At 42.6% G+C, this 25,841-nt stretch overlaps 1 protein-coding gene, 1 long non-coding RNA gene and 1 other non-coding gene across 4 annotated transcripts in view; all 3 read left to right on the top strand.

Annotated features, from left to right (window-relative positions):
* Window positions 1–794: 794 nt before the first annotated feature.
* On the top strand, window positions 795–9,571 carry kif23 (kinesin family member 23). Of its 2 annotated transcripts, XM_052061873.1 has the most exons (23): window positions 795–934; window positions 1,176–1,239; window positions 1,344–1,472; window positions 2,350–2,455; window positions 2,559–2,695; window positions 2,777–2,886; window positions 2,972–3,142; window positions 3,263–3,307; window positions 4,004–4,116; window positions 4,381–4,502; window positions 4,829–4,925; window positions 5,016–5,095; window positions 5,169–5,288; window positions 5,385–5,544; window positions 5,723–5,884; window positions 5,966–6,132; window positions 6,208–6,381; window positions 6,473–6,682; window positions 7,588–7,821; window positions 7,953–8,041; window positions 8,127–8,199; window positions 9,066–9,136; window positions 9,219–9,571. In XM_052061873.1, exons 1-23 carry the CDS (start codon window positions 921–923, stop codon window positions 9,232–9,234), a joined length of 2,664 nt encoding a protein of 887 aa, XP_051917833.1. In that variant the 5' UTR covers window positions 795–920; the 3' UTR covers window positions 9,235–9,571. The 2 variants fall into 2 exon arrangements, with proteins under 2 accessions (XP_051917833.1, XP_051917834.1); XM_052061874.1 differs by lacking the exon at window positions 3,263–3,307.
* LOC127598498 (Z30 small nucleolar RNA) lies at window positions 4,186–4,283 on the top strand. The gene has a single exon (XR_007961949.1). It is a non-coding gene; the product is annotated as a Z30 small nucleolar RNA (small nucleolar RNA).
* A 7,851-nt stretch (window positions 9,572–17,422) lies between the features above and the next one.
* LOC127598246 (uncharacterized) overlaps window positions 17,423–25,841 on the top strand; it is a 28,520-nt gene continuing 20,101 nt past the window's right edge. The window contains exon 1 of the long non-coding RNA XR_007961881.1: window positions 17,423–17,785. This is a non-coding gene — a long non-coding RNA (uncharacterized LOC127598246). The remainder of the gene's footprint in view (window positions 17,786–25,841) is intronic.

Below are 25,841 nucleotides of genomic sequence, written 5' to 3' on the forward strand. Positions count from 1 at the left end.
ATTTGGATCGTCAATCCTTTAAAGTGAGTTGTTTAAATTGTGTCTACTGATGAATGACGAACTAAGCCTGAATGCCTGAAGGCTTCAAGGAACTTCATCTCTTCCGAGCCGCTTGATCCCCACTAGGGTCGCGGGGGGTGCTGGAGCCTATCCCAGCTGTCTTCGGGCAGTAGGCGGGGGACACCCTGAATCGGTTGCCAGCCAATCGCAGGGCACACAGAAGCGAACAACCATTCGCACTAACACTCACACCTAGGGACAATTTAGAGTTTTCAATCAGCCTGCCATGCATATTTTTGGAATGTGGGAGGAAACCGGAGCACCCGGAGAAAACCCACGCAGGCCCGAGGAGAACATGCAAACTCCACACAGGGAGGCCGGAGCTGGAATCGAACCCGGTACCTCTGCACTGTGAAGCCGACGTGCTACCGGGCCACGGAACTTCATCTCGTCATCACTAAATACAATCCATCAATCCGCCCATTTTCAAATCAATTTATCCTCACAGGGGTCGTGGTGTGCTGGAGCTTATCCCAGCTGTCTTCGGGCAGTAGGCGGGGCACGCCCTTGAACATGGTTGCAAGCCAATCGCAGCAATACAATACAATGCAATACAGTTACGTTTTTCATTACATAGCGCTTTCAAAACATCTGTAGCTGTCACAAAGGGATTTATAGAAGATTGAAGATTAAATAAGTAAAATATAACAGAAAATATGACAACATTCCGACTTTCCAATGTAGTTTTTTCGCTTTCCTTGGTTTCATGAATGCACCAGACAGGAAGCGGAAATACGTAAAAAGACAATGAATTTGATTGGCTGCGATCGACTCAATTTGAAAACGTTGTTTTGTTTGAACAAAGGCGACGGAGGGAATGCAAAATCAACAAGAACGTTAAATAGACGGAACAAGCAATAATGACCAAACCAGCGTAAGTAAGCATGACGAAATGCGATATTGTAGTCTGTTACCACAGAGAAAAGTGATATTTGTCGCTGGTGTGTTGTTTTCATGATGTTGTGTGGACGTTCACTAGTTTTAGTTGAAACGTTTAGCCGCAGGGCTCCCATCGCCCGAGGGCTGCCTAGCATGTGACTTTGCTTCCGATCTGCCCAATAACAATGGCGTGATTATGAATACTAACTCTTTATGTGTTCAATTAATTATTTTAGAAAATCCAAAACCCCCCGCCGTCTGCCTCTAAAAAAAACAAGCAACCAGAAAGATCCTGTTGGGGTAAGTATTATACGGTTGCTCAACAATGAACTGACGTACTGTGGCGAAAAGCGCTTTTGTCTTGTAGTTGAACCGTCTTCATTTTCATCGTTTTGCCCAATCAGGTTTACTGTCGTGTGCGACCACTTGGCCGAGAAGACGAAGAATGTTGCATCGAGGTAATCAGCAGCAGCACCATCCAGCTGCATGCGCCAGAAGGCTTCAAAGTAAACCGCAATGGAGAATACAAAGAGGTGAATTATTGTAATCTCATTTAAGACATATTGTCAGATATATCTTATAAAGATGATTCCAGTGATCGATCATTTTCCTACGAAAAGTGAAACAAATTGGTGATCAAAAGCGCCGCTTCTGAGCATTACAGCGTGCCTTTTTTGTTAGGTTTCTAATTACTAGTGCGTATTAAGTTGCAATTTTTCGTACCACTTTTTCGGCATATTGAAGCGGACAAAAGTAAGTGCGTGTGTGTGGTCATACATACAGGTATTGTATGTTGTAATGCTTTGTTAATGTGGTTCTTGATGTGTCTGAAATGAACTAGAAAGAAAGGCATAAGAGAATCTGTCTACAGCAAGCAAAAAGAAAATGAACCTGTCCACTTGCATGACAAAAAAAAAGATTTAAACACATTTCCTATTCTGTAATAGAATTTTGGAACTTCTGAATGATCAAAGGACTGACTGACTTGGAGGCCACACAATACAATTCAATGCATGTTGACCTTTGACAAAACTCTTTCAATTCTGCTTTCCTCTGTGTTCCGTTACAAGGTTTGAAGCAATGTTATGCAGGAAGGGCAAGTGTCTTTGTGGGTCTTATTTATTTATTTATTTTAACTGATTTCACTGGTGACATGGCTACAAACTGAGAGCGGAAGTAGTTTACAAAATTGTGGGCAAGTTGATGATTTCATCATTGTATTCAGCCACTTTTCTCATTTCAGGGGTAGAAACTGACAAACTAAAAGTTTCTAGTTCAGTCACTCCATACCACTGTTAAGATGGCTTCTCTTGGAAAAAAAAATATTGATAAAGTCTTATTAACCAGTGCAATTAAAATCTTATACTCTTAAATAAAACGTTGACCATATGACTCTTCCTCATTTCACAGACACAGTACTCCTTCAAAAAAGTCTTTGGAGTATTAGTATCTCAAACCGAGCTGTTCGAGAGTGTTGCCAAACCTCTCGTTGATGACCTCATCCATGGAAGAAATGGTACAATAAGAACACTCAGAAACGTAACACCCTAATAGTGTTGCTTGTTGCTGTTACCTCCATGGCGCACTTCATTCCATTCCGTCTCTCTTGCTCTTTGCAGGCTTGCTCTTTACATATGGCGTGACGGGAAGTGGGAAGACATTTACCATGACTGGCTCTCCGGGGCTGGGTGGACTTCTGCCTCGCTCTCTGGACATGCTCTTCAACAGCATTGGGCCCTTCCAGGCCAAAAGATATGTAAGGGCTACGCTGAAGCCCCCTTTGTACACACATCTGCATGACGTATTTGAACAAACATGAAGTCATCTGTTTTTGCAGGTCTTTAAGTCAGACGATAAAAATGGCATTGAGGTGCAGAATGAAGTCGATGCCCTGCTGGAGAGGCAAAGGCGCGAAAATGTTTGCATTCCGAAAACGGCCTCGTCCAGGTTTGTCCGGGCCCTGTCCGTGAACACCAAACCTTTTGTCTAAGTGGCTCAAGTCCAACCTGGAATTGTCGACTTGGGATTTTAGACAGAAGGTGGATCCCGAAATTGCCGATATGATCAAGCTGGCGGAGGCGTGCAAAGCAGATGACGTGGATGAGGACAGCAGCTACAGCGTCTTTGTGTCCTACATCGAAATCTACAACAACTACATCTATGATCTTCTCGAGGAAAACCAGGAGGATGCAATCAGGCCAAAGTGAGTTCCCCGGGGGAATCAAATGATTGGAGTCACTCAAACTCGAAACACATTCAGATCGTTACCATATCCTGTATGAAAATAACTGCATGTCAAATTGTTGTATTTTCTTCTTACCAGGTGGAATGGTGGAGGCACACCCATGCGTCAGAACACTGAGTTCATGTATGTGACCAGTGAACACATATAGCAGTTCGATGGGAAACTTCACACTTAGTTTGAGATTGTGTTCAGTTTTTCCATTACAGTTGGCAATCCAGCTGCTCATTAGTATGTGAAGTGTGCCTCAAAACGTGACCGTTGACTGCATAAATTTACCCAATGATTATAGTCAAGAAAACGACATATTTCTAACTGTGCAAAATATGACTTCCTTCGTAGGTGCACCTCGCAAATCGAATGAGATTCTTGCCTTTGGTTTCCAAATTCTCATCTAACGCAGTGCGTTCATACAAGTCTACGATAAAATAATCGACATGGTTTTGAATTTCACATTGCTGAGAGCATCGGGAAAACCCAAGTGTGTTATGTTTGTGTCGCTGTGCTTTTGGATGAGGATCTGGATTGTGCAGCTGTCGCTAATTTTGTGGCAGAAACCCCCACCGGCATCGGCAAAACTCTTGCTTGCCCTTAGAAGTGCATGCAATGAATACATCTCCAGCGATGGCATTCTTTCCGTCTGATGTCGCCGCCCTGTTGCTTGTAGTCTTTTGTCATGGCTCCAATGCTCCAATATCCTTGAAGCATCTACAGTACTTTGTCTGCCCACCCCCGCCTGCCGTGTCCTCCTGCACCTTAATGTGACGTGCAATCTGGTGTGTTATGAGACTAACGCTCCCCCCTCCCTGTCTCCTGACATAGGCCGCCTCAGTCTAAAATTCTCAGAGAGGACCAGAACCACAACATGTACGTTGCAGGTTGTATGGAGGTGGAAGTCAAATCTGCTGAGGAAGCGTTTCAGGTGTTTTGGAAAGGTGAGTGGTGGACATTTTGAAGGAAGGACAGACAAATGTTCAGATCAGTTTTTTATTTATTTTTTTTTTCTGCACTGATGATCTTAGATTTGTCTGACTTGGTATTCTTGCCCTACGGGTCAATTTTGACCAGGAAATGACCTCCATTTAATCTTCTCTCTGAGCAGTCTACGGAAGAGTTTCAGTCTAGATTTTTGAGATGTCGGCCGTATTGGGTGCGAGAGTGTCGATCATCTATCTCCCTGCTGTGTGGTGACACTCTAGGTCAGAAGAGGAGGAAGGTTGCAAACACCCGGCTGAACCGCGAGTCCAGTCGATCCCACAGCGTGTTCATCATTAAACTTGCGCAGGCTCCTCTGGACGCGGACGGCGACGGCATCCTGCAGGTGAGCTGAAGTCAAAGCGACCTGAATTGCGATTGGGATTAGGACTGCCACTGTTGAATCGTTTTAGAATAAATTGTTTTGATCAACTACTTCCATTGAACAGTCAACAAATCGGATGAGTCGGCTTGCTCGAACCGCCGACTTGCATCGCGCTGGCCTGCTATTTCTTTCTATCCAATTGTACACATTTTCCTCCAAATGTTTACGGCCAACCTGACCAACTCCCCCCCCCCCCCCCCCCCCCCCAAGACAGCTAAAGAAAACTGCTTTGACTTGAATTGCTCCTTTTCCCTTCTGCCCTTTTTATTTATTTATTGAATGAGAAGAACCAAGTGGCTGTCAGCCAGCTGTGTCTGGTGGACTTGGCGGGAAGTGAGCGAACTGGCAGAACTGGAGCCGAGGGCACTCGCATACGTGAAGCAGGTAGGATTTAAAATTTTGTCCCGGGCAGGTTTGACTTTACGATAAGCGGGGATGCATGTGATGTTCAATTGCATGCGTCTTGCCTTGCAGGGAACATCAACCAATCTCTGCTGACTCTGCGGACATGTATCGAGGTCCTGCGGGAAAACCAGATGTGTGGGACAAACAGGGTTAGTGTTCCGTTGAAGGATATTGCTCGTCCACTTTAGTTCACAATGTGATAGATATACTTTTCTGTGCTAGATGGTTCCCTACAGAGACTCCAAAGTCACCCATGTTTTCAAAAACTATTTTGATGGAGAAGGCAAAGTCAAAATGATTGTGTGTGTCAACCCAAAGGCTGATGACTACGAAGAAACCTTGGTGAGCTCTGCATGTCTTTTAACACCCCCCCCCCCCTCCCCCCATTCACACCCAAGTTCCTCATTCGTCTAACGTAGCGTTCTCTCCATTATCTAGCTGGTGATGCGCTTTGCAGAAATGACACAGGAAGTGGAAGTCGCTCGGCCAATGGATCGACCTATCTGCGGCTTCACGCCGGGCCGCCGCAATAGAAACCAGGCATTCAAAGACGAGCTGTCTCGCAAGTTGGAGGAGCGCGGCGGTCCAATAGACAGAGGTAGTGTTGTGTGAAAGGCCAAAGGTGGTAAGGCCCAGTTTTGGTTGAAGCTGTCGGATGCCAGTCTTTGAACAATCTATTCCCCCCAAAAATATGATGCGCGAATGTGCTATTGAGATGACCGTTTGCCACAGACCATGAAAAAAGCTGGTTTCGATGAACTCGTGTTTTCTCCCAGACGTACCTTCCGTTTTGAACTTGGCGATGCACAGCCTCCCCCCTATCCCCACTGCCGAGGTGACAGATGCTCACGATGATATCACCTTCCCAAGGCTGATTGAGGCGCTCCAGAACAGGCACAGAATCAGACAGACCATGCTAGAAGACTACAACAAAGCAGGTGCCTGCTCATGTTTGAAATCATGCCCGCTTGTCTTGAGTCCTCCTGGCTTACCTGTCCGCTTCCTTTTTGGTCTTTCAGCCAACACGATGACATCCCTCCTCCAAAAGCTTGACAGCAATATTAATTCCAAAGAGAATTATATTCACGAGCAGAACGGCAAGCTTTTGGAGAAGGACAAGATCATCCAAAGCAACAAGGCAGAAATTGAGCGGCTGGAGAAAAAAACTAAGATGCTTGAGCATAAGGTGAGGTCATGTCCAAGGCTTGAGCCCTTCAGGGTGAGTTTCTATATAAACGCAACTCTTATGTCCCTGTTCCAGATTGACATCCTTCAGAAAACCACCAAAATCTATGAGGATGACAAGCGTTCCCTGCAGCACGAATTGGAAACGGGGGCGCAGAGGCTGCAGCGAGAGCTGTCGGAGAAGAGACGCATGGAGCAGCGCATGCAAGGCGCCGTCACGGACACGCAGCACAAGTGGGAAAAAGAATGCGTGAGTGTCTCCCCTTCAGCAAAATACCATTTTCATTTTGCGAAAGCCACCTCATTCTGTATGACGTTGAGCTCTTTGTTTTGCCGCGCAGGAACGGCGCGTGAACGCAATGCAACAGCAGATGCAGAACAAACTGTGGGTGAAAGACGAGAAGCTGAAGCAGCTGAAAGCCATCGTGACCGAAGGCAAGACGTCGGGTCGCCCCGAGCCGCCGCCGCGTCAGACGCAACCGAAGCCGCCGCCCCCCAGGGAGGAGCGAGCCCCCTTGCCCGCAAAAAGATCTGCTTCGCCCTCACCAATGGTAGGCTGGGTTTATGAAGCAGACCTCATTTTTGTTACATTTTGGCCACTGAGAAACAGGTACAGCAGCAGATATTTTAATGATCCCCCTCCCCTATTTTTTTATTTTTTACTTATAGCTGCTAATGAGCCAATGGTGAATTTTATATATTTTTTTCACAAATTCCCACAATCGGTATGTGTCCACGTTGTCTGACATATTTGCTCATTTTAAATAGTTGAAAATGGCTTCAACAAATCTATTCATATTAACACTTGAATTGTCTGAGAAGCGTAGTAAAACTGTGTCTTTTCACTAACTGTGCAGGAGCCACGCAGCATTTAAAAAAATGTTATTACACAATAACGAGTGAAAATAGCCTTATTTGTAAAGAATGGGTAACTGGAATGCTTCTGCAGAATAGCAGTCGAGCAACAGAGGTAGTGACTTACTTAAGCCTTCCTGCTTAGTCAGCTCACTGCTTTATTTATTCCATCACTCATGAAGAGATGAATGGTGACTGAAGAGAGATGTTAAAAGCAAAAGCGGTGATTTCGGAGGTGTGTGGATTCCACCCGACAGCGACAATATCTTGAAGGAAATATGTAAATTTTGCTGTTTAAAATCGTGGTTGGTTGGCAACCAATTTTCATTGACTAGTATCACCTCGATTGTGGTAAACAAAGTGTCATAGAAAGGTCTCTGATTTATTGCCATCAATGAACAAGTAATGATTTGTTGTGAAAATTGTAGCCTTATTATGGATGCCACGCCAACTTTGGCGATCTAAAATATTCTTGTTTACAGGATTCATGTTTAAAAACACAATTGAAACATCTGCTTGTCTAGTAGTACATTATTTCTCTGGTTGTGACGTTTGTCTTTAACGCCGGGGCACGTTGCTTCCCTCCGTGTGCTCGAACTAGACGTCGACGCCGGTTCGACCTCTGCACCGACGATCCCGCTCGGCAGGTGGGGAGAAGTGGGTGGACCACAAGCCCTCCTCCAGCCTGGACCTGGGAACGGTGCTGCAGCCCATCATCCCGAACGCCATCAAAGTGTCTGCTCCCAATGAGAAGGCGCTGTCCAAGTGCGACAGATATGTGTTGACGCACCAGGAAGTTGCCTCCGACGGCGAGATACAGACCCAACTTATTAAGGTCAGTTGGTTTGAGGAGTTTAGCAGAACCACAGCATACTCCTTAAGATTGCTCACATCGAGGAGTTCTCTGTGGATCTGCCGCATAAAAAGCACAGGCCACTCGCTCATCCAATTTTGTGCATGTACCAGGGTGATGTGATGAAAACCAGAGGAGGAGGACAGGCTGTCCAATTCACTGACATTGAGACATTGAAACAGCAACTCACCACGATTGAATGGTATTAACTCATTTATGAACTTCCACACTATTTTTTTTCTCTCTCTCCCTTCAAGTAAATAACTGTGTTTTTGTCTCCTCCTAAGTCGCAAGAGGAAATCTTCAGAAGGAGATAGCGGAAACCAAAACGGTGGATCTGTGGCCGATGTGGAGAAGAGGGTAGGATAATTATGATCAATAAACATGGGAATAGATTGATTCTAAAAAAACATCTAAACCCCCCCGTATTTGTGGGGGATGGAAACTGCCCTGGTGCGAACGGAGAAAATCACTCTGTAATTGCAAAGTTCTGTGTCAAGGCTTGTAACTCAAAGGACCTGCATCAAAAATCTTTGTTGACTATTTAAAATGAAAATACCACGAATCGATTACATATTCTCCCCCAAAAATGTACATTTAAAAAAAAAAGCACTTTATATTGTGTATTCTAAAACACATCACGATGGCAGTAATAGTGTTTTTTCACAAAGGATCAAGAAAATGCTGGAATATTGTTTTTTGGCTATGTGTTGCGTCACCGTTTTTGTTCACATGTCCCTCTAGTTGTTTATGCAGTAAGTTAAGCACATTTCCTAATGCATCTTAAACACACAATGTATTCGTTTTAGTTTTAGTTTCACAGTAAACTTCAAGTGAGAGTGCCATTAAACAGCTTGAAGAATTTTTCACTATGTGTCTTAACTGCACACAACACTTGGCCTGAGCACAAAAACGGGTGTGAAACATGTAATGTTCTATCACAAATGAAACTCGTGCATGAAGCAAATGATAAATGACCTTCAGATAATCAAAACGTCTGGACAACCAAAACTGAACATAAGCCTGACTGCTGTCTGCGTTGATATTTTGCCAAAGTGATTTACTGGTAACACATTTCTCACAAGTGAGCCTCCTTTGTAGGAGGAAAATATGTTAAGGCAGAAAAGCTGGAGTGTTTGTTTTTGCAGTATTGTCAGTCATATTAAAAATGATGAATGAAAACAAGTTTTATTGTTCAAGTCAGTTTAAAATGGTGATTTCTCTAGTGTGCCGTAGCTATGGAGATGAAGGCTGGCTCCACAATGGGACCTGGTCTTGAGCATCATTGTATCACGAAGTAAGCCGTTGCATGTTTCACTCACAATATTGGGAAAACATGACCGGAGGACTAATTCAAGAAATCAATTTGATTTTTACAGGCGCAGAAAACCCTGAAAACAGCAAGTGGATCCACTGATGATCACTCCATTTTGTTCTTATCTTTTTGTGCAATAGCCAAAACCTTTTTGTCCTGTGCTGATATTTAACATTTGATGCGGTTATATTATGCATGTGTACACTTCCAAAGCTGTTCATAAATTTTTTGTTCTAAGAACCAACAGAATATGTGATGTCGAGGTCAGTTTTGTGTGGTGTCTGTAGCCCTGTCATCCTTTCAGAAGCGTAGCCTATGGTCTTCAGAGTATTATTATTTTTTTAAGTGGCGAGGTTGCCTTTGAATAACGGAATGCTCCCAGTGTTACTGTACTCGGGAATAAAATTCCTTAGCACCGGCTTTATTTGTTTACACATTTAGCTGAGTGCAATACAATCAATAACCACTGAGTGGCAGCACAGAACCACCGTTATAATTGGCAGACCTCGGAGAAGCTTCATTCGCGTTTCTATCGGCTCACTGCTTTCAATTTGGACTTCTTTTCAAAAGGGACTTCAGAGTATGAATTGCAATCACATATGAAATGCAGTCTCTTCCTGGAGTGTATCAGCGACAGAAAAACAAGTATTTGTCCTGACAATACAGGTGCGTCACCACTCGTAACAGCAATCCCAAAGTTCTGTTTATATTAAAATTGCACACTGTAATTGGGAATCTACACTTTCCTGGAAGCCAAATAAATGTGAGTGCGCATGACTCGACGCTGATCACAGCTTTATAAAGACAGTTGAAATCTCATCTGGCTGCATTTCAACTGAAAAGCGCTGAAGAGTGACTAACATGAAGCCTCTTGGAGAAGGTCAAGAGCCCGGAGCAACTATCGGCCATTAAATTCACTCAAAGTGCTTTGCTTTTTGACCAGGCTTGCACCGCACTATTAGGGTCTGCAAACCCTCGATGCCAAGTGGCACGAGAATAGAAATGTTATTACGTTTGAGCCCCTAATCAACGTTACAGGTTTTCAAAGAGGCTCTTGAGAAGAATCAGCGAGAGCTGCACCTCGAGGTCTGCCATGAGCATGCACTGTTCATTGTGAAACATTTCACAAATGTTCATATTGTAATTAATACACACTCATCACGATATTAAAAGAAACCTACTGTAATTTTTCATTACATGTCCACTTTCAGACACATATATTGACTTAAATCAGCGGTTCTCAATGTTTTTACTTCAAGTATGAAAATACATTAAAAATTGCGTATAGGCACAAGACTACGTTTTGATCAAAATGACATGGAGGGTTTTGTTGCTAACTAATTTATTCTCCAAGTGTAAAAAAACATGTTTTTAACGCAAATTCCCTTGCATGTCACTACTTCTAATTAAGATCACAACCTGGCTTTGTACTAATTACGGTATTCTGTGTGCCTTATTTATGTTGCTGTGCGCATCTTAACCTCTTGGGGACAGTCTGGTGCACACATGCAGATAACGCACTTAGAGTATAACAGAGTAACATTGAAGAAGTGGCCAAAAGTCTCAGCCAAGGCACCAACGAAGTAGTAATTAGCCTCTGCAGTCGGCGCAATGAAAAATGTATTGTTGGAATCAAAATGTTTGTACAGCAATTGGGAAGAAATAAAGGCTTGGTAAATTGGGAAAGGAAAAACAAACAAAAAAAGATTTGGCTAGTGCTGATTCATGGAAGGTGCGGAAACTACGATGGACACGACGGGGGAAAAAAGTAAAACTTTGAGGAGCTACCAGGTAAACGACATGCCATGAGTGTATTTGAAGAGTGAAGGAAAAAAATATGGACTAAAAATTGACAGCCCAGAGCTTGGAAAAGCAATGTAAATTTGGAAGAGTGAGATTAAACTCAACCTCCAAGTCATTGATAACATAGTAATCCGGTTAACTGGATGTAGAAAGTCGAGTTCAAGATGTTGATTGTACTTTGCAACGACATTTTGAGTGACTGGAACGTCATGATGTTGATTGAATATTTGTGTGTCAAAATGTGGCTTGCGGTGTGTATGATTCTTTTTGGTATGTGTACAGTACAGTTACAGTTTTACTGTACCTTAGAGTTCAAAGTTAAAAAGGGTACCGAAAGAACTGTTTGTAATTAAAAGAAGTTCGACCTGTAAAAACGAAGACTATCGGGCTGCCGGGGAAAGAAATCAAAAGTTGTGAGCAACCAAAATTTGGACGAGGCAGTGAAAAGTTTCAATACTTTTATGTTCAACTGTTACCTCATCCTGAAGAGCTAAATTAAGCAATGCAGGCATGGTTGTGCTTTCTTAAATATCATTTCAACAACTTAATGGATGCTGATTTAAAAGGACTTGCTGGAGCAAGAATCTCAACCACAACCGCACGAGAATTCATGATGACACTTTCCATCAGTGGCAGAGATAAGAAACCATGACAATGAGAGTCAATTAGTGGCAAGCGCGCACATAGCGTGTGAGCGGCGAGCATTGCCTGACGAGGGTCTGTCTACATCGTCCTACGTCAAAACTGTTGGCTGCCTGCCAGCCGAATGTTCTACAAAAGATATGAGACTGGAAATGAGGGATGACAGTCAATTGTCATTCAGCTCATCTGCAAATGTCCTGGAAATTCTTCCTCTTCAGCGCTCGCTCACCTCATGCTCCTTTGCTTTAGCATACCCGAACAGTAATGTCTCAGCGTTTACAAAAAGGAATGAAAATCTCATAGGCTGTTTTCCTGTGAGTTTAACACAACCGAACCACTTTGCCTCATGTTTGCCCCAGTTAGCTTAACGTTATCATTGAATGGAATCGCTCAATGAAAATCACAAGCACAAACCGTTTCATGATTTACATTCTATTTCATTATATTGTTACTCAATGTTGTTTTGGCCCGCAGTGAATTAAAAAAAAAACAATTTGTGATCTGGACAAATGGCCCTCTTAAATAACACAATGAGTAACTTTTGACTGAAAATATTGGAAGCCGCCATCACAATGCACCAAATTTGGCTGAGTATCTCAGCCCCATTGCCGTCCGTGTTCTCAGCAGTCGACTAAGTGCTTGCAGTTGTCAGCTGAGTGTACACTGGCTGCACTTTTAACTGGCGGTGTCCTTCCTGTGGTGACAGTATGCCATGACGGATTTCCATTGACTCACTTTCATTGTAACCGCAATGCGTCCCTGAGAAGCAATAGAAGAAAAATAAATAAATCACAAGTGCTCGATGTCATCCAGTTAAAGCCGCGGCTTTGCGTGCAGTTCGCAGATGACTTAAGCGCCACTGAAAGGGGTTTGCTGACGAAACGAGCAGGGAGGTTGAACTTATGCAGAGCAGCTAAAATGGATGATGGCTAGATAATGGCTGAATGAGACAGCCTGACTTTTTTGTTGTTGAGTTTTCGCCAAACACCTACTGTAAATCTAGCAAGGCTTGGATGTTTTCTTGGGAAGATGAGGCGTTCGTCTTGCCATGCTACTCCTTATGGAGTACAACACATGAAGAGGACGGGAGATAATTGTGACGTACTAAACAGAAAGTATTTGCCAGACATTCCTGCCGCTTCGTCTTCGTGTTGGCCGCTTGGCAGACCCCCCTTGGCCTGTGCTTGTAAGATATCATTAAGAAAAGGGTCAGGAAACTCCTACTTAGAACAGAAGAACTTTATTTGGGGTTAATCAGAACCGCTCTCTATGGTGGCAAGTGTGTGCTGACTCCATTTACATGAGTTTGCATGGTTATGCGTCTTCGCACACTTACGCAACCATTTTATGTCTGTTTATTTTTACTTCTTCTTGAAAATATTTTGGATTATCAAATGAAGTTGTACATTGATGAAGGAAAACATTTTGGAATGATTTATCTGGGTCTCCCTTTTTTTTTACATCGCCAAAACCGGGCATTTGAAGAGGATTTGTGTCGACTTTTTATATCCACTGAACTTACTATAAATTAAAACCACATAAAGTCAGACCAATACTTGGGCTTTAAACACACACACTAATAGCTCATCTTTAAAAAATAAAGTCTGCTACTCTTTTCCAGTGCTTTGCACATTGCACTTGTAATTAATTGGTCGGCAATTATAGGTGGTGCACTAAGGAGTTGTTACTTGATTCATTAGACATGGCCGTTCGGTATAATAAGCCAGCACCTTTTATCACACAAGAGCAGGTATGCGTAGAAAGTCTGAGATTACAGCATCCTTGTGCACGGCAAAGATTAGGATTCTGGCGAACAGGACCAGAGCAAAAACACCGAATGCCTACTGCGTGGTGTCTTATAAATTACCGAGCGTGTTATTTTCATGCCGAGTTTCTCCACTTGATTAATGCCCATTGAGCATTTGCATTTGAACATCACCTGAGGAGCGCATAAATCTGTTTCTGGCTTCCTCGATAGCAACGACGCAGTGCACGGCGGATAACATGGAGGAAAAAATTGAAAAGAGACCGAAACTGCCTGTGAGGCCAGTTTAAGCAAACACCGGGCAGGACAGCTAGCAGAGAAATCATTGTGACTGATGGTCTCGGTGTGAGATAGGAGCAGGGCCGTGGGTGGCTGGGAGAGGAACTGCCTTTGTTTGTCTTTGTGGCGCTTACAAGTTGACTGTGTGATTCTGGAAGTGTTGCCTTTCTGCTTGCTTTTCCTTTTCTTGCCATTGGATTTGTGGCACCTGGAAGCCCCTCGAACACTGCACGCTTGTTTCCCTCATAAACAGGGTTCCCACGGGTCCTTCAAGTTAATAAAAAGCCATAAAAAAATAAGTTGTAAAATTATGCTCTGAATTGTACTTAATTTTCAAGGAAAGCTTCTAAAATCAATAAAAATCCTTTAAAAATTAACCCATGGTGTTCATCTCCTTTTTGTATGTCATTTTCCCCACCCTTCCAATGAATAGTTTTGTCAGAAAATGCGCCTTGCGCCCTTCCCCTCAAACCCCACTGTTGGGCTACATGCTTTCCCAATCGCAAACCCCAATCGCCCAAACCCCAAACCCCAATTGCCCAAACCCCTAATGCCCAAGCCCCAATTGCCCAAACCCCTAATGCCCAAGCCCCAAACGCCCTAACGGTTAAGGCGTTTTGGGGTTTGGGCATCAACCCCAATCGCCCAAAGTCACATGCCTGTGACATCATCCTGCCGGCAGTTGTGTACAACTTCCGAGTCCTCATTTTCCCCAAAATGTTCATAGAATTCCAATTGCGATCCATCAGCTTCAACCGTTTGCAATTCATTCCAATTTTCAATTTTGCTGTGTTTCCTATGTTGCGGCTGACACAAAGCTCTGCAGCCTGGCCTCATTGCGACTTGATCCAATTTTCTGGTCTCTTGTCTTTTTAATAGTAATAATAATAATACTAATGATGAATTTTATTTACAAGCGCCTTTCACAACACTCAAGGACACTTTACAATCAAGAGCAAAACAATAAAACCACAGATAAAATGATAAATAAAGGAAGAGATGGATTTAAGCTGAATATGCAAGTTTGAATAAATGGGTTTTGAGATGCAGCTTGAATGTTTACTACTAATCGCATCCACCTACGGCCCCCCCCCCCCCCAAAAAAAACCGATCATGCTGCCAAATGGCAGATGGCATGTTTTGGCTATTTTCTCAGCGATCTGAGCTTGAACCAGAGCGGTTGTGTTTTCTCCCAGGCCGCAGCGTGATCAATACACGCATCAAGCACTGCGCCGAAATGGCTGAATCCTTTTGAAGCGTGTTTGGGGAGCTGGATTTGCTAAGCTAACACGGTCCGCACAGAAAGAGCCCCCCCCCTTGAATAAGCTTGTTTGGCTAGCACCCTCTGTATTTGAACAGGAACTGAGTGTATTCAAATGTAGAACAGACAACGCCCCTCCACTCTTTCTTCCTCAATATAAGCAGACAAACATGTCCGCCTCGCCAGTCCCCCCCCCCCCCCCCTTTTTGTTCATCTGACTTCTGCTTGATTGCGTGCCACCTCAAATAGCTAACATCAAACCGGCTGTAACATTGTGGAAGCAGCGAAATGCCAGGAAATCCTCGCCAAGAACACAAAAGAGCTTCCAATTGACACTTGCTAGGTGACAAGTGGAGGAGAATGGAAACCTTGAAAGAGTTTTCTTTGTGAGAAAAGCTTCTTATTTGAAATGTGAAGAGTACCGGCCTCCATCAAGGTGAACGTGAAACTGGGACACGAGTCTTTATGGAAAAGTTTCACTTTTTGGCTTTTGCGGAATCATACAAACAAAAGAAGACACTGACACTTTGCTGGAACGTAGTGGGTCCAAGTGTTCATGGGAAATGAGACAATTTTTTTTTTTGGAGTTGGGGCGGTCATTACAAAATGGTATATTTCCGATTATCATAAAGCACTGTAACATGATGCACAATTTTAACATGAACATTGCAAACTTACTGGTCACATATGCGAGTAGATGACAAATTGACAAACGACAATTTAAGGCTGGTCTGGTGCCCTGCAAACATACAGTATGTTAAATTAATTATTTATTGTAGATCAGAGATGGGCAACTTAAACACCAAATTTTCATCAGCTATGCTTTTGAAGCAAAATAAGACTGTGCACTTCCTAAGCAGATGTATGACAAAAATGGCATTTTGAAAAGGGACAAAATATGTGCATGTTTTTTTTCTTTTATTGAAAGAAAAAAATTAGTTAAACCATTGTATAGAACAATATCATAATAGATTTTTATGCTTGGTTGCATTTATAAAAGATCCACTGTTCCTTAACAAAGGTCAATCTTTTTTGGTGGGGAAATGAAATGCCGTTGTTTGTACCGCATTATCCAAGCGTTAAATTTCTGCAAAAGTTGACAGTGCGCCTTATATTCTAATGCGCCTTCTATATGGATCAATATTCCGATTTCTTGGACATAGTATTTTAAATGGTCTGTAAAGCGCTTTGTTACAGTCGCAGCGGTTGTGAAGTCTGCATAAATAAAGCTGTAGTGTGTTGTATTGTATACCCCTCTAGAGTAGCACCAGCTAGTGGATGCCTAATGCAACCGCAGCCACTATTGTAGCTTCTATTCTTTGCACCCTATAATGCCCTATATGTGAAAACAGTTTTAAAATAGGCGAAGTGCCTTATAGTGCGGAAAATACGGTACTTTTGAGATCAGAGCCTCTCTTTTATGACTGATAGCGTCCTTTAGCAAACGAGGCAGATAGCTTTGCGTTAATCTACTTCCTATTTTACCTGAAAGGGGCTGTTTTCTTGACCCACTGGTCTTGACGAGAGGCCAAGACACACTCTCCTTCTCTGATGTTCAACTGCATTCTTGGTCAAGGAAGTACAGTTTCTGCCACCCTGTGGTGTACCCCGGTATTACAAGTCATGGCTGCTCAACCAAAGGAAACGTTAACAAAAAAATTAACTGCGGGCTGTGGGCCACAAGTTGCCCATCCGTGTTTGATTTCAGCAGAAAAGAAAGCAAAATTGAAAGAGGTGTACTTTGTGTGGGACAGAGACAAACGCATGAATAGCAGATGAATCCGTTTGGACGTTTTAACGCACGCATTTGCCGACGCCGTGACATTATTATTGCTTTTCTTATTTTTGCATGAAAAGTTTCAGAAACAATAGGTGTTGAGGGATACATATAAATCATTTGGCATTTAAAGAGATTCAGATAATAGAATCTTTGACTAAATAAATGAGGTCGTTGGCCTTCGCCGTCAGTTGAGGCTCATTTGAAAGTAAAATGTGGGAAAAGGCTGACATCTCTTTGTCATCCCTCCCGACACCACCACAGACCGCATTTGCATCCTTGTCTCTTCCTCTCTTCTATTTACACTATGTTCGGCTCATTTAACTCACATGACCCAGTGAATACATAACCCAGGGACATTCAAAACATTCGGAGTGCCTGTAGGGATAAAGCTAAACCACCTAAGCTGCAAAGGCTGCTGCACTGCCACCAGCCTTCCACTGTGCTCTTCAACCTCCTTCTTGCGGTTTCAAATGTGGTTATTTCCTTCCCCGAAGGGGGAGGGGCTCCACTCAACAAGCCGCATCAGTTCAACACACTTCCACGGAGGCTGTGTCGCGGCATTGATTTGTTAAATCTAGCCCTCCGTGCACAATTCATGATACGCATTACTAACTGTTAAAGGTTTGGGGGTAGTCTTGTGTCCTTTCAGAAAACTTCTATTTCCAGTTTAAGGCTCACCAAGCTCACATTCAACTCTTCTATAACTGCATTTCGTTCTATTCTGGGTACTTCGTTTCCCATCAGCGGCGCATGCCAAAAACATTTCCCTTGAACTAGGTGGTAGTTTGGAAGGCAAAGTTGCTTTCCACATTTATGTTTTCAAATGAGGAAGCTGGGGCCTTTGAAAATGGCCCGAGGTGCTAAGCTTGCGTACGCAGCCTATAAAATCTGACGAGTGTCAACGGCAAAGTAACTGCAGGCGCAATTAACGGTAGCCAGCCAGAAAGGAAAAAATGCTTTGGTAGTAAATTTGCCAGCAATATCGTAAACTCCTTGTCTTTTTTTTCTCCCAAGAAGGACTAAATATGCACAAATGAGCATTTTCTTTGTCTGTTTTATGTTTGGCAAGGGGCAGTTATCGTCATCACTGTTGTGACTTCGGTAAGAATTTCTAGAAGACCGGAGATTAATGATGCTTTTGCACACACACATACACGCACGTTGGTGACTTTCACTTTGTTTCCACTGCAAAGACACAAACCACAAATTGCCACAGTCTCTGTGAAACTGACAATCGATCACTTACTACGTTATGCTCACAAATTAATCCTGGTGCCGGGTTTCGCGTCTCTTTGCGCTTTGTCGACTATGTTCAATTTGTCTTTTCTGATCACGTTAAATCAAATGAGTCAACATGGCTCAGATGTGAATAGGCTACCTACTTTGACTTCTTGAAGCCATATAGCGTGAGTCCAAATTACCCGCTCCCGCCTTTTCCCCGCCACCCTACCAAGCTTTCCCTTCTTCTTTGAACCCCAGAGACTGGAGCATGTGCAAATGTTCGATGCTCAATGCCAGTCAGGCCAGGGGAATTTGGTTTGCAATACTCTGGGTGTGTTAATCCAACAATTTATTGCAATAGTTAATAGTCTTTATTTTTTAGTGCATGTACACAAAGCCACTGAGTGGATGCAGCCCCCTTGCTCTGTTTTCGATTAGCACCTCGCCCTCAGCCTAGGCAGCTCCACGGCTGTTGTCTCAATGATGTTCTAATTCTGGCCAAACACTTCTGTGTTTGACTCAATAGAGGCAGTGTAAGTCAGCAGAGTCAATATTAGCAGAGCACACATTGTTGCTTTGAGGTAAAAGTGTGTACGTGCATGCGTGTGTTGTGTGTGTGTGTGCGTGCGTGTGTGTGTGTGTGTGTGTGTGTGTGTGTGTGTGGGAGAGAGAGAGAGAGAAAATAGGTGTTTAATGGCCCTCTGTATTTGTGAACTTTGACTGCCTGCTTCTGTAACAACAATCAAAATAATAAAAAAGGAAGCAAACCAATTCCTGCTTACGTTTGTCTCGCTTACTTCCTTTGAGTCCACCGACATTAAAAAAAATGTAAAAAAATTATTGTTAATCTTGAGAGTTCCTGCGGTCACTCCCGCTTGCTGACAGTGAACAGCTGAACACTGGATGTGTCAATGTTTTACTTCTCATGATGGATGATGATAATCATGATGGAAACTGTTTGTTTTTGAACTATCAAGACTGCAAAAAAAATACATTGCCTGTCTTTATTATTAGAATGCACACATGTGCATTCTGAGGATGAGCTGCAAGAAAATATTTGCCTTTACAAATATCATATTGCTATTTTTTTGTTGATTTTATTTATTTATTTATTTATTGCGTTGTCAGTGTGGTTTCAAAGTAGGATCGTACTGCACCAACATGACATTGAGAAAAGTAAAAACAGTAAATTAGCAGTTGGTGTGCAACTAGACTCTGAATGTTCTTTCATCTATCCATCGATCGATCTGATATAAAAGTCTACACACCCGTGTTTCGATGACATGTTCTTGTGATTTGAAAAAAAAAAAGACTCAAACGTAATATCAAAACTTTTCCTCAATGATTTACAACAGGGGTGTCAAACTAATTTTTGTCACGGGCCACATTGTGGTTATGTTTTCCCTTGGAGGGCCATTATCAATTTTGTGGAACCTTATACATTTTTAATCCCCTCCACAAATTACATACACAGCACACAACAAATTGATGAATAACTAGTTTTAAAATCAGAAGTCAAGAATAATGACTGTTATTGTGGATTACATATGACGATATGAAATTTTGGTTCAGCATCATCGAACTTCACATGCTTGATTTGCTTTTGCGGGCCACATAAAATGATGTGGCGGGCTTTGACTTTGAGACCAGCGATTCATAATTATCTATAAATTTTTTTTAAAAATTGCGATTTATAGTCCGGAAAATACGGTAATCACAATCCGGTCTAGGTGGTAGCTGTGCATACCCTGAGATTATAAATGTGGCAACACCAAGGAAAGTCCCATCCCGCTCTCAGAGTCTGCGGCAACCGGAACAGACAGTCCTGTTTGACTCAGCCAGAGGCCTTGTTTGCGGTACTAAACCGTGTAAACAAAGCGCGGCGAATTTTAAGGTCATCACAAACAGCAGCAATAACCTCGCAGTCAGCACAAAGTCGTCTCCCCTGATGCGGCGGCACAATCTCCCTCTTTAAATCTGCTGATACGTGGAAACAGCAACATGAGCTAATGCACTACTTAAAGAGCATAATCGCTCTTTTCCCTTACTGTTAATGAATGCTAATTAGGAGTCTGGAGCAGTTTCTGGCATGTGCTGGCTGGCCCCTCTAATGTGCCGTATTGTTCTCCTCGCTTCAGCTCGGCACTAATGCTGCTGTGCCAGCTATTAAAGTCAGATAAGCGATCCATCTTGAACATTGCCATCCAAAGCGATGCTAATAGCTCAGCCATTAAATTGTTCATTTCCATGGCTTCCTCTCATTGTTTTAGTCGTCTCGATGTCCATGTGAGCGGAATGTGTGTTTGACACATTGGGCAAATTTTATTTATTTATTCATTAGATGCGTCTCCCAAAATTACCTCTCTAACAAGATGTCCATCATTGTCATTTCAAGTCCTAAAAGGTTGTCAGGTGTGAGTCTTTAATGGTGAGATGTAATAATGTGATGTAATCCATGAAATGACTTGCTTGTAATAAGGTTAATCACATGCACACTTTTAACGAGTAGTAGGGGCCATATTAGCAGCCATATTATTTCCATTCCCGAGTCGTGTTGATTTTACTATTGATTTTAAGATCCGGCACTTATTCGCAAGGTAATTTAGTCGACGGGAGGCCACAGAGAATTGGCAGAAAAGGTCGAGATGAGGAAGATCGAAATCAGGCATTTCCTCAAGCCCATTATTTTAATAGATGGCTGCAAGGTGCAAATCACAACATCACCAAAATAAGCAAATGATGGGTGATTAAACTGCTGCCAATTCTTGCCTGTAATTCCAAGATCCTAGTTTCTCAATTACTTTTATTAATTATTTAATTACTAATTTATAAACCTATTTGTCTTTATAAATTAATGAAATAAAATATGGACATTGAGACCATTCAAAACACAATACGTATAAAGTATCTCCAGAACAGTTGACACTGCAACCAACTCAATGTTTTCTTCCAATTTCAATTCCAATGGCCAAATGTCCCGATACTTTATACAGGTCATCTCGCTATTTTCATTTTGAATATTGGAATTTATATCTAACTGGAAGAGAGCACCAAAAGTGAAAGCTAGACTTCTATAAACTAAAACATATGATGACTCAGTTACCAGGAAACATTCATTCATTCATCTTCCGAGCCGCTTGATCCTCACTAGGGTCGCGGGGGGTGCTGGAGCCTATCCCAGCTGTCTTCGGGCAGTAGGCGGGGGACACCTTGAATCGGTTGCCAGCCAATCGCAGGGCACACAGAAACGAACAACCATGCGCACTCACACTCACACCTAGGGACAATTTAGAGCCCTCTTCCTCAACTGGCGGACCGCGATCCACGACCGGACCGCCGACCTCGTCTGTCCGGACCGCCGACCACCTCTGTCCGGGCCCTCGGCAAATTGTATAAAATAATAAATTATAAAGCGATTTTTACGTTATACATTTTCTATTTTTGGACTATAATCTGCGCATTACCGCGATCGCTTGTTAAAATTATCCGTTGTATTATTTGCGTGCACGAACAGATGAATTGCTGAGGACGCAGCAGCGAAACTCTGTGTGTGTATAATGTTTGACGAACTGGAGACGGGGGCATGTCGGCGATAACGATGCGCCGATTGGCTCCTCTGAACTTAAGTTGTGCCCATACATCAGCGTCACGCGTTCAAAATGGATGATTGTGTCAGGAAACAGACGCATGCGCGACGCCACAGTACGCTCACAGCTTCAGCACAGGAGAGCCACACACAGACAATTAGACAAGACAAATCGCGGGACGTTTCGATTGTGTGCAGTTTTGCTCCCGTCTACCCGGGGATCTTTGCAGCTGTTTAACAGCAGAACACCGCAACATGTTAAATGAACATCCCAATGGCGTCCTCAAATAATATTTGCATGCCTCAGACATTGCATTCACCTTTAGTGGAAGAACAGCACTGCACATTCCTGTGCTCCCTTGTGTCAGTATTTAAAATGGTTCTTAACTCCTCTTCTGATATATTTTTCAATGATTTCAGAGGGGATGTGAAAAGGGCAATTGTACAAATGAAAATAATATTTTTGTTTTCATTTTTAGCATTATTTTGGTAAAATGAGTATTTTGTTTTGCTTTTGTTAAATTAAGGGAAAAAAGACAACTACTGTTTAACAAAGTTAAAGTAAAAATGTTTTATTTCCCTAAAATGGCTATTTCTATTATTAAGCAGGCACAACTTAACAAAATAAAAGAGTTCCTCTGCCTCAACACAATACCTCTCATTATTTGCTGTATACTGGCAAAGTGAATAATTGTTATTTTCATGCACCCCATTATTGGTTGGTTGTGAGGAGTGTTGATTTGTATAAGCTTGGCTAGACCATACTAAATGGGCATATAGCCCTGCTCGCCATGACCACCGTGCATGGGACCGGACCTTGGTCTCATAAAAAAAAAAAAAAGTGGACCGACAGCATTTCTAGTTGAGGACCACTGATTTCGAGTGTTCAATCAGCCTGCCACGCATGTTTTTGGAATGTGGGAGGAAACCGGAGCACCCGGAGAAAACCCACGCAGGCCCGGGGAGAACATGCAAACTCCACACAGGGAGGCCGGAGCTGGAATCGAACCCGGTACCTCTGCACTGTGAAGCCGACGTGCTAACCACTGGACTACCGGGCCGCCCTACCAGGAAACAGTGGGTGCAAAAAAAAAAGTTTCTGTTTAAAGGAATACATCAACTCAAGCCAAGTAAAAATGAGGTACAGCAAATGAAGGACAAAATCATTTCTCATTTTGTGTCTGCTGAATGACGAATAAAATAAAAAGAGTGAGCGAGCAAATTCAACAATTTGATATTTTTCGTCTTCCCACAGATGAAACCCGGCGAGTGTTGAGTTCACAGAGCGTGTATGAATAATGGAGCTTATGGTTGACCAGGCACGCCGGGCTCGGTGGCAGGCGCAACACGTGAAAAGTGAACTTGTAATGTCGTGTGACTATATCGCTCTTCATCATGTTTCGTTTGAATTGCAGAAAAGCCAGGTTTACCATTCGTACGCCTGTAAAGGCTGATGGATGGAATGACTCCCGCTGTTGCTTACAATTGCTCTGAAGAGAACTCAGCGAGTCTGTCAAGACAATTCAATGCTGTTTATACAAAATCCAAAAGGCAGTTGTGTATGATGTACGCCGTCGGCGGCGACAATTGCTTCAGCGAAATGCCTAAGGCAAAATCTGACAGCCTTGCTGTTTTCAAGCTAATTGATAATACAGTACTTAAAACCGCATCGGCTCTGTAATCAAGACGTTTAGATGTTTATACAAAAACAAAGCGTATTAGACTCAAGATTTGCTCGTCCAACGAAAACGTTTTATTTTTTTATTTTTAACCATCCTTTTATCAGAAACACACTTGCAAGTTTCTGTGAAAAATGGTTCTTGGTAAAACCGACATCATTAAATTCACTGAGCCTCAAATATCCTAAGGCCGATTATTTCCATTGTTTCTAAGAGCTACTCTGCCTGTTTGATTTCTGGGAAATACAAGAATTCTACATAAGGGAATTCCCCTTTCTAATGAAATGAACAGGGTTGGCCGCACATGTTACAGCACAAATGTTTTTTATGCCATTTCTTCTGAGGGAGACAATTATGTTATCTGAATGTTTTCAGCATTATTTTTTTGAGGGGGGGGGGGGGGGGGGGCTAGGGTGATGTGAATTAAAATCCCAGCAATAAATACTCGTGATCACATGCCTGCGGTGTGATTCCGGGGGGTGTGCGCAACAATGTCCGCATAGATGTGCAGAGTCTTGCCATGCGCACGCCACATTTATTGCTTGCTTGTCAAGAAACCAGTCCACCTGAGCGTGTGAATGCAGTTCTTGCTCACATTTTGACATTTCGCCGTCAATGACGAGCTTCCATATCTGTGCTGTTTCTATAGTGCTGACGTTTATAAGAGGCACAATACAGAACGTGTGCATCAAAATACGACGTGCTATCTGGTCAACAAAATCTCCATTGACCTTGACTGGCATTGCAACATGTTCTTATAAGAATATAGTATTGCATTGACAGAAATTTCTTAACTAGAAAAGTTTGTAAGGAGAGACGTGTTTTCCATCTAAATGCCCTAATTCGTTCCAAGCCCCCCCCCCAAAAAAAAATTCAGACAAATGTTAAATGTACTAAAGCATAAAAATGCATCGGAATATGTAACAAATACATGTTACAATTAGATTTTGGCACAATAAATGAAAGTTGTGCATAATGTAAAAAAAAGAGAGTAAAGGATAAAAATAATGGTCATTTAACTTTGAACTGCATCCTTGTCGTTTTTTTGCCCTCTTAAGTCCATGTTCTTTCTAAGAAGTGGTTTTTGCCTGCCGTTTTGTAAAGAACTGAGTGAAGGACGTTTGCTTTTGTTGGCTTTTAACAATCCTTCGAAAATGTCCAAGGAAAACATCAGCAGAATGAGCCATCGCCCAACTGGTGAACCCTTTTTCTCGGGATTCAGATTTATATAAAAGTATCAGAACGCCCGAGAGGCGAATGATGAAGTTGCGGCAGAAACACACATCTATCTCCACACATAGACATATGCAGTAGAAACCTCTCTTAGCCAATGAGATGCCAGGATGATGCTCGGTAATAGCCAATGGCAGAGCAGCTATCATAATGCTGCTTTCAGGAAATTCTGAGCTTCAAGTACCGGCCCATCCTATATTTTTACCGTTCGTATCTTGAAATTTCTTTCGCAACAAGAGGCAATATTTTCCTGTTGAGACGTTTCATAACTTGAAAATTTCGTATGAAGAGACGTTCATAAGTAGAGGTACCACTGTAATCCGATTCATAGGCTCCAAAACGACGAACAGTGCCAACATTTTTGTGTTGGTACTCATGCATACCCTCAGTGAAAACATGTGCTTGATCACGTGTTTTCCTAGACGATTCCTTGAATGCACTTTCAATCACAAAATAATGGCGCTACAGTATATATGTAAATGTAATCAGATATTGCTCCTGGATGTGAATCTTAATTACAGGGATGCCGCTCATAACTGAAGTGCCACCGTGAGGTTGTTTTTGATGGCTTTGAGTGAAAGTGAGGATAAAATTGTGGGTTAGCGGAGGCAGCTGTTGGTGTATCAAAACGACCCATAACTGTCACCTAACTTGGCACCTTCGCTTAGCTTGGCTCATGTGTGAAGAAAGATTGATGAGAAAACTATCCAACCTACTTCAACTTTGGTTGACTTGTACAAACCCCCAAAGGTATGCTTTCAAATCTGAATATGAATGCTTCAGTCAGCCACCTTCATACTCATTACCCTCCACTGATGCAGAATAATTACAGGTATGTACCTGACACTCTGTGTCAAACGCAACAATTGAAGGACTATTTTTAACACCCTTTTACAGGAAAAGAGCAGTATGTATAGCAAAAGCCCTCAACCCATGTTGGACCATTATGGACGATGAACCAGTTTCACGTAAATATTATACACATCTTGAACTGGCGTAGAATTTTATTTTTTTATTTTATTTTTTCAAAAACCGTTGAAGGCTCATCTTTTAACGCCGGGCGCATGTGCCCAACTAATTGGGTGGCTTCGTTTGCGAACTTTTCACGACTTTACGCAACCGCGGGTTACGCGTGTGAGTTAACGAGCAATAAAGCCTTCAGTAGGACTGCTAATATTGTCTCATCTTTTGTTGTGCCCATTGTTCTTTCGTCCCTCCCCTCAACTGCTCAACCCCTCAATCCTGTTTTCGGTCTGTATTTCTCTATGTCCTCTGTTTCTCCATCTCAAACCAACCAATCGAGGCAGACACTTTGCCTACAGTGCCCGGGTTCTGTTTGAGGTTTCTTGCTGAGAGGCAGTTTTTCCTTGCCTCCTTCGCCAAGTGCTTGTGCACATACAGTGTGTGTATATTAGGGATGTCCTGTTCAGGAAACAGC

Source organism: Hippocampus zosterae, chromosome 3 (genome assembly GCF_025434085.1).
Source record: "Hippocampus zosterae strain Florida chromosome 3, ASM2543408v3, whole genome shotgun sequence".
In the NCBI taxonomy this organism is placed as follows: domain Eukaryota; kingdom Metazoa; phylum Chordata; class Actinopteri; order Syngnathiformes; family Syngnathidae; genus Hippocampus; species Hippocampus zosterae.

Bases quoted from the DNA above. Each gene is read 5' to 3' on its own strand.
- kif23 (XM_052061873.1), top strand. The intron at 4,503-4,828 runs GTGAGCTGAAGT...TTGAATGAGAAG, and splicing joins ACGGCGACGGCATCCTGCAG to AACCAAGTGGCTGTCAGCCA. The intron at 6,382-6,472 runs GTGAGTGTCTCC...TTTGCCGCGCAG, and splicing joins ACAAGTGGGAAAAAGAATGC to GAACGGCGCGTGAACGCAAT.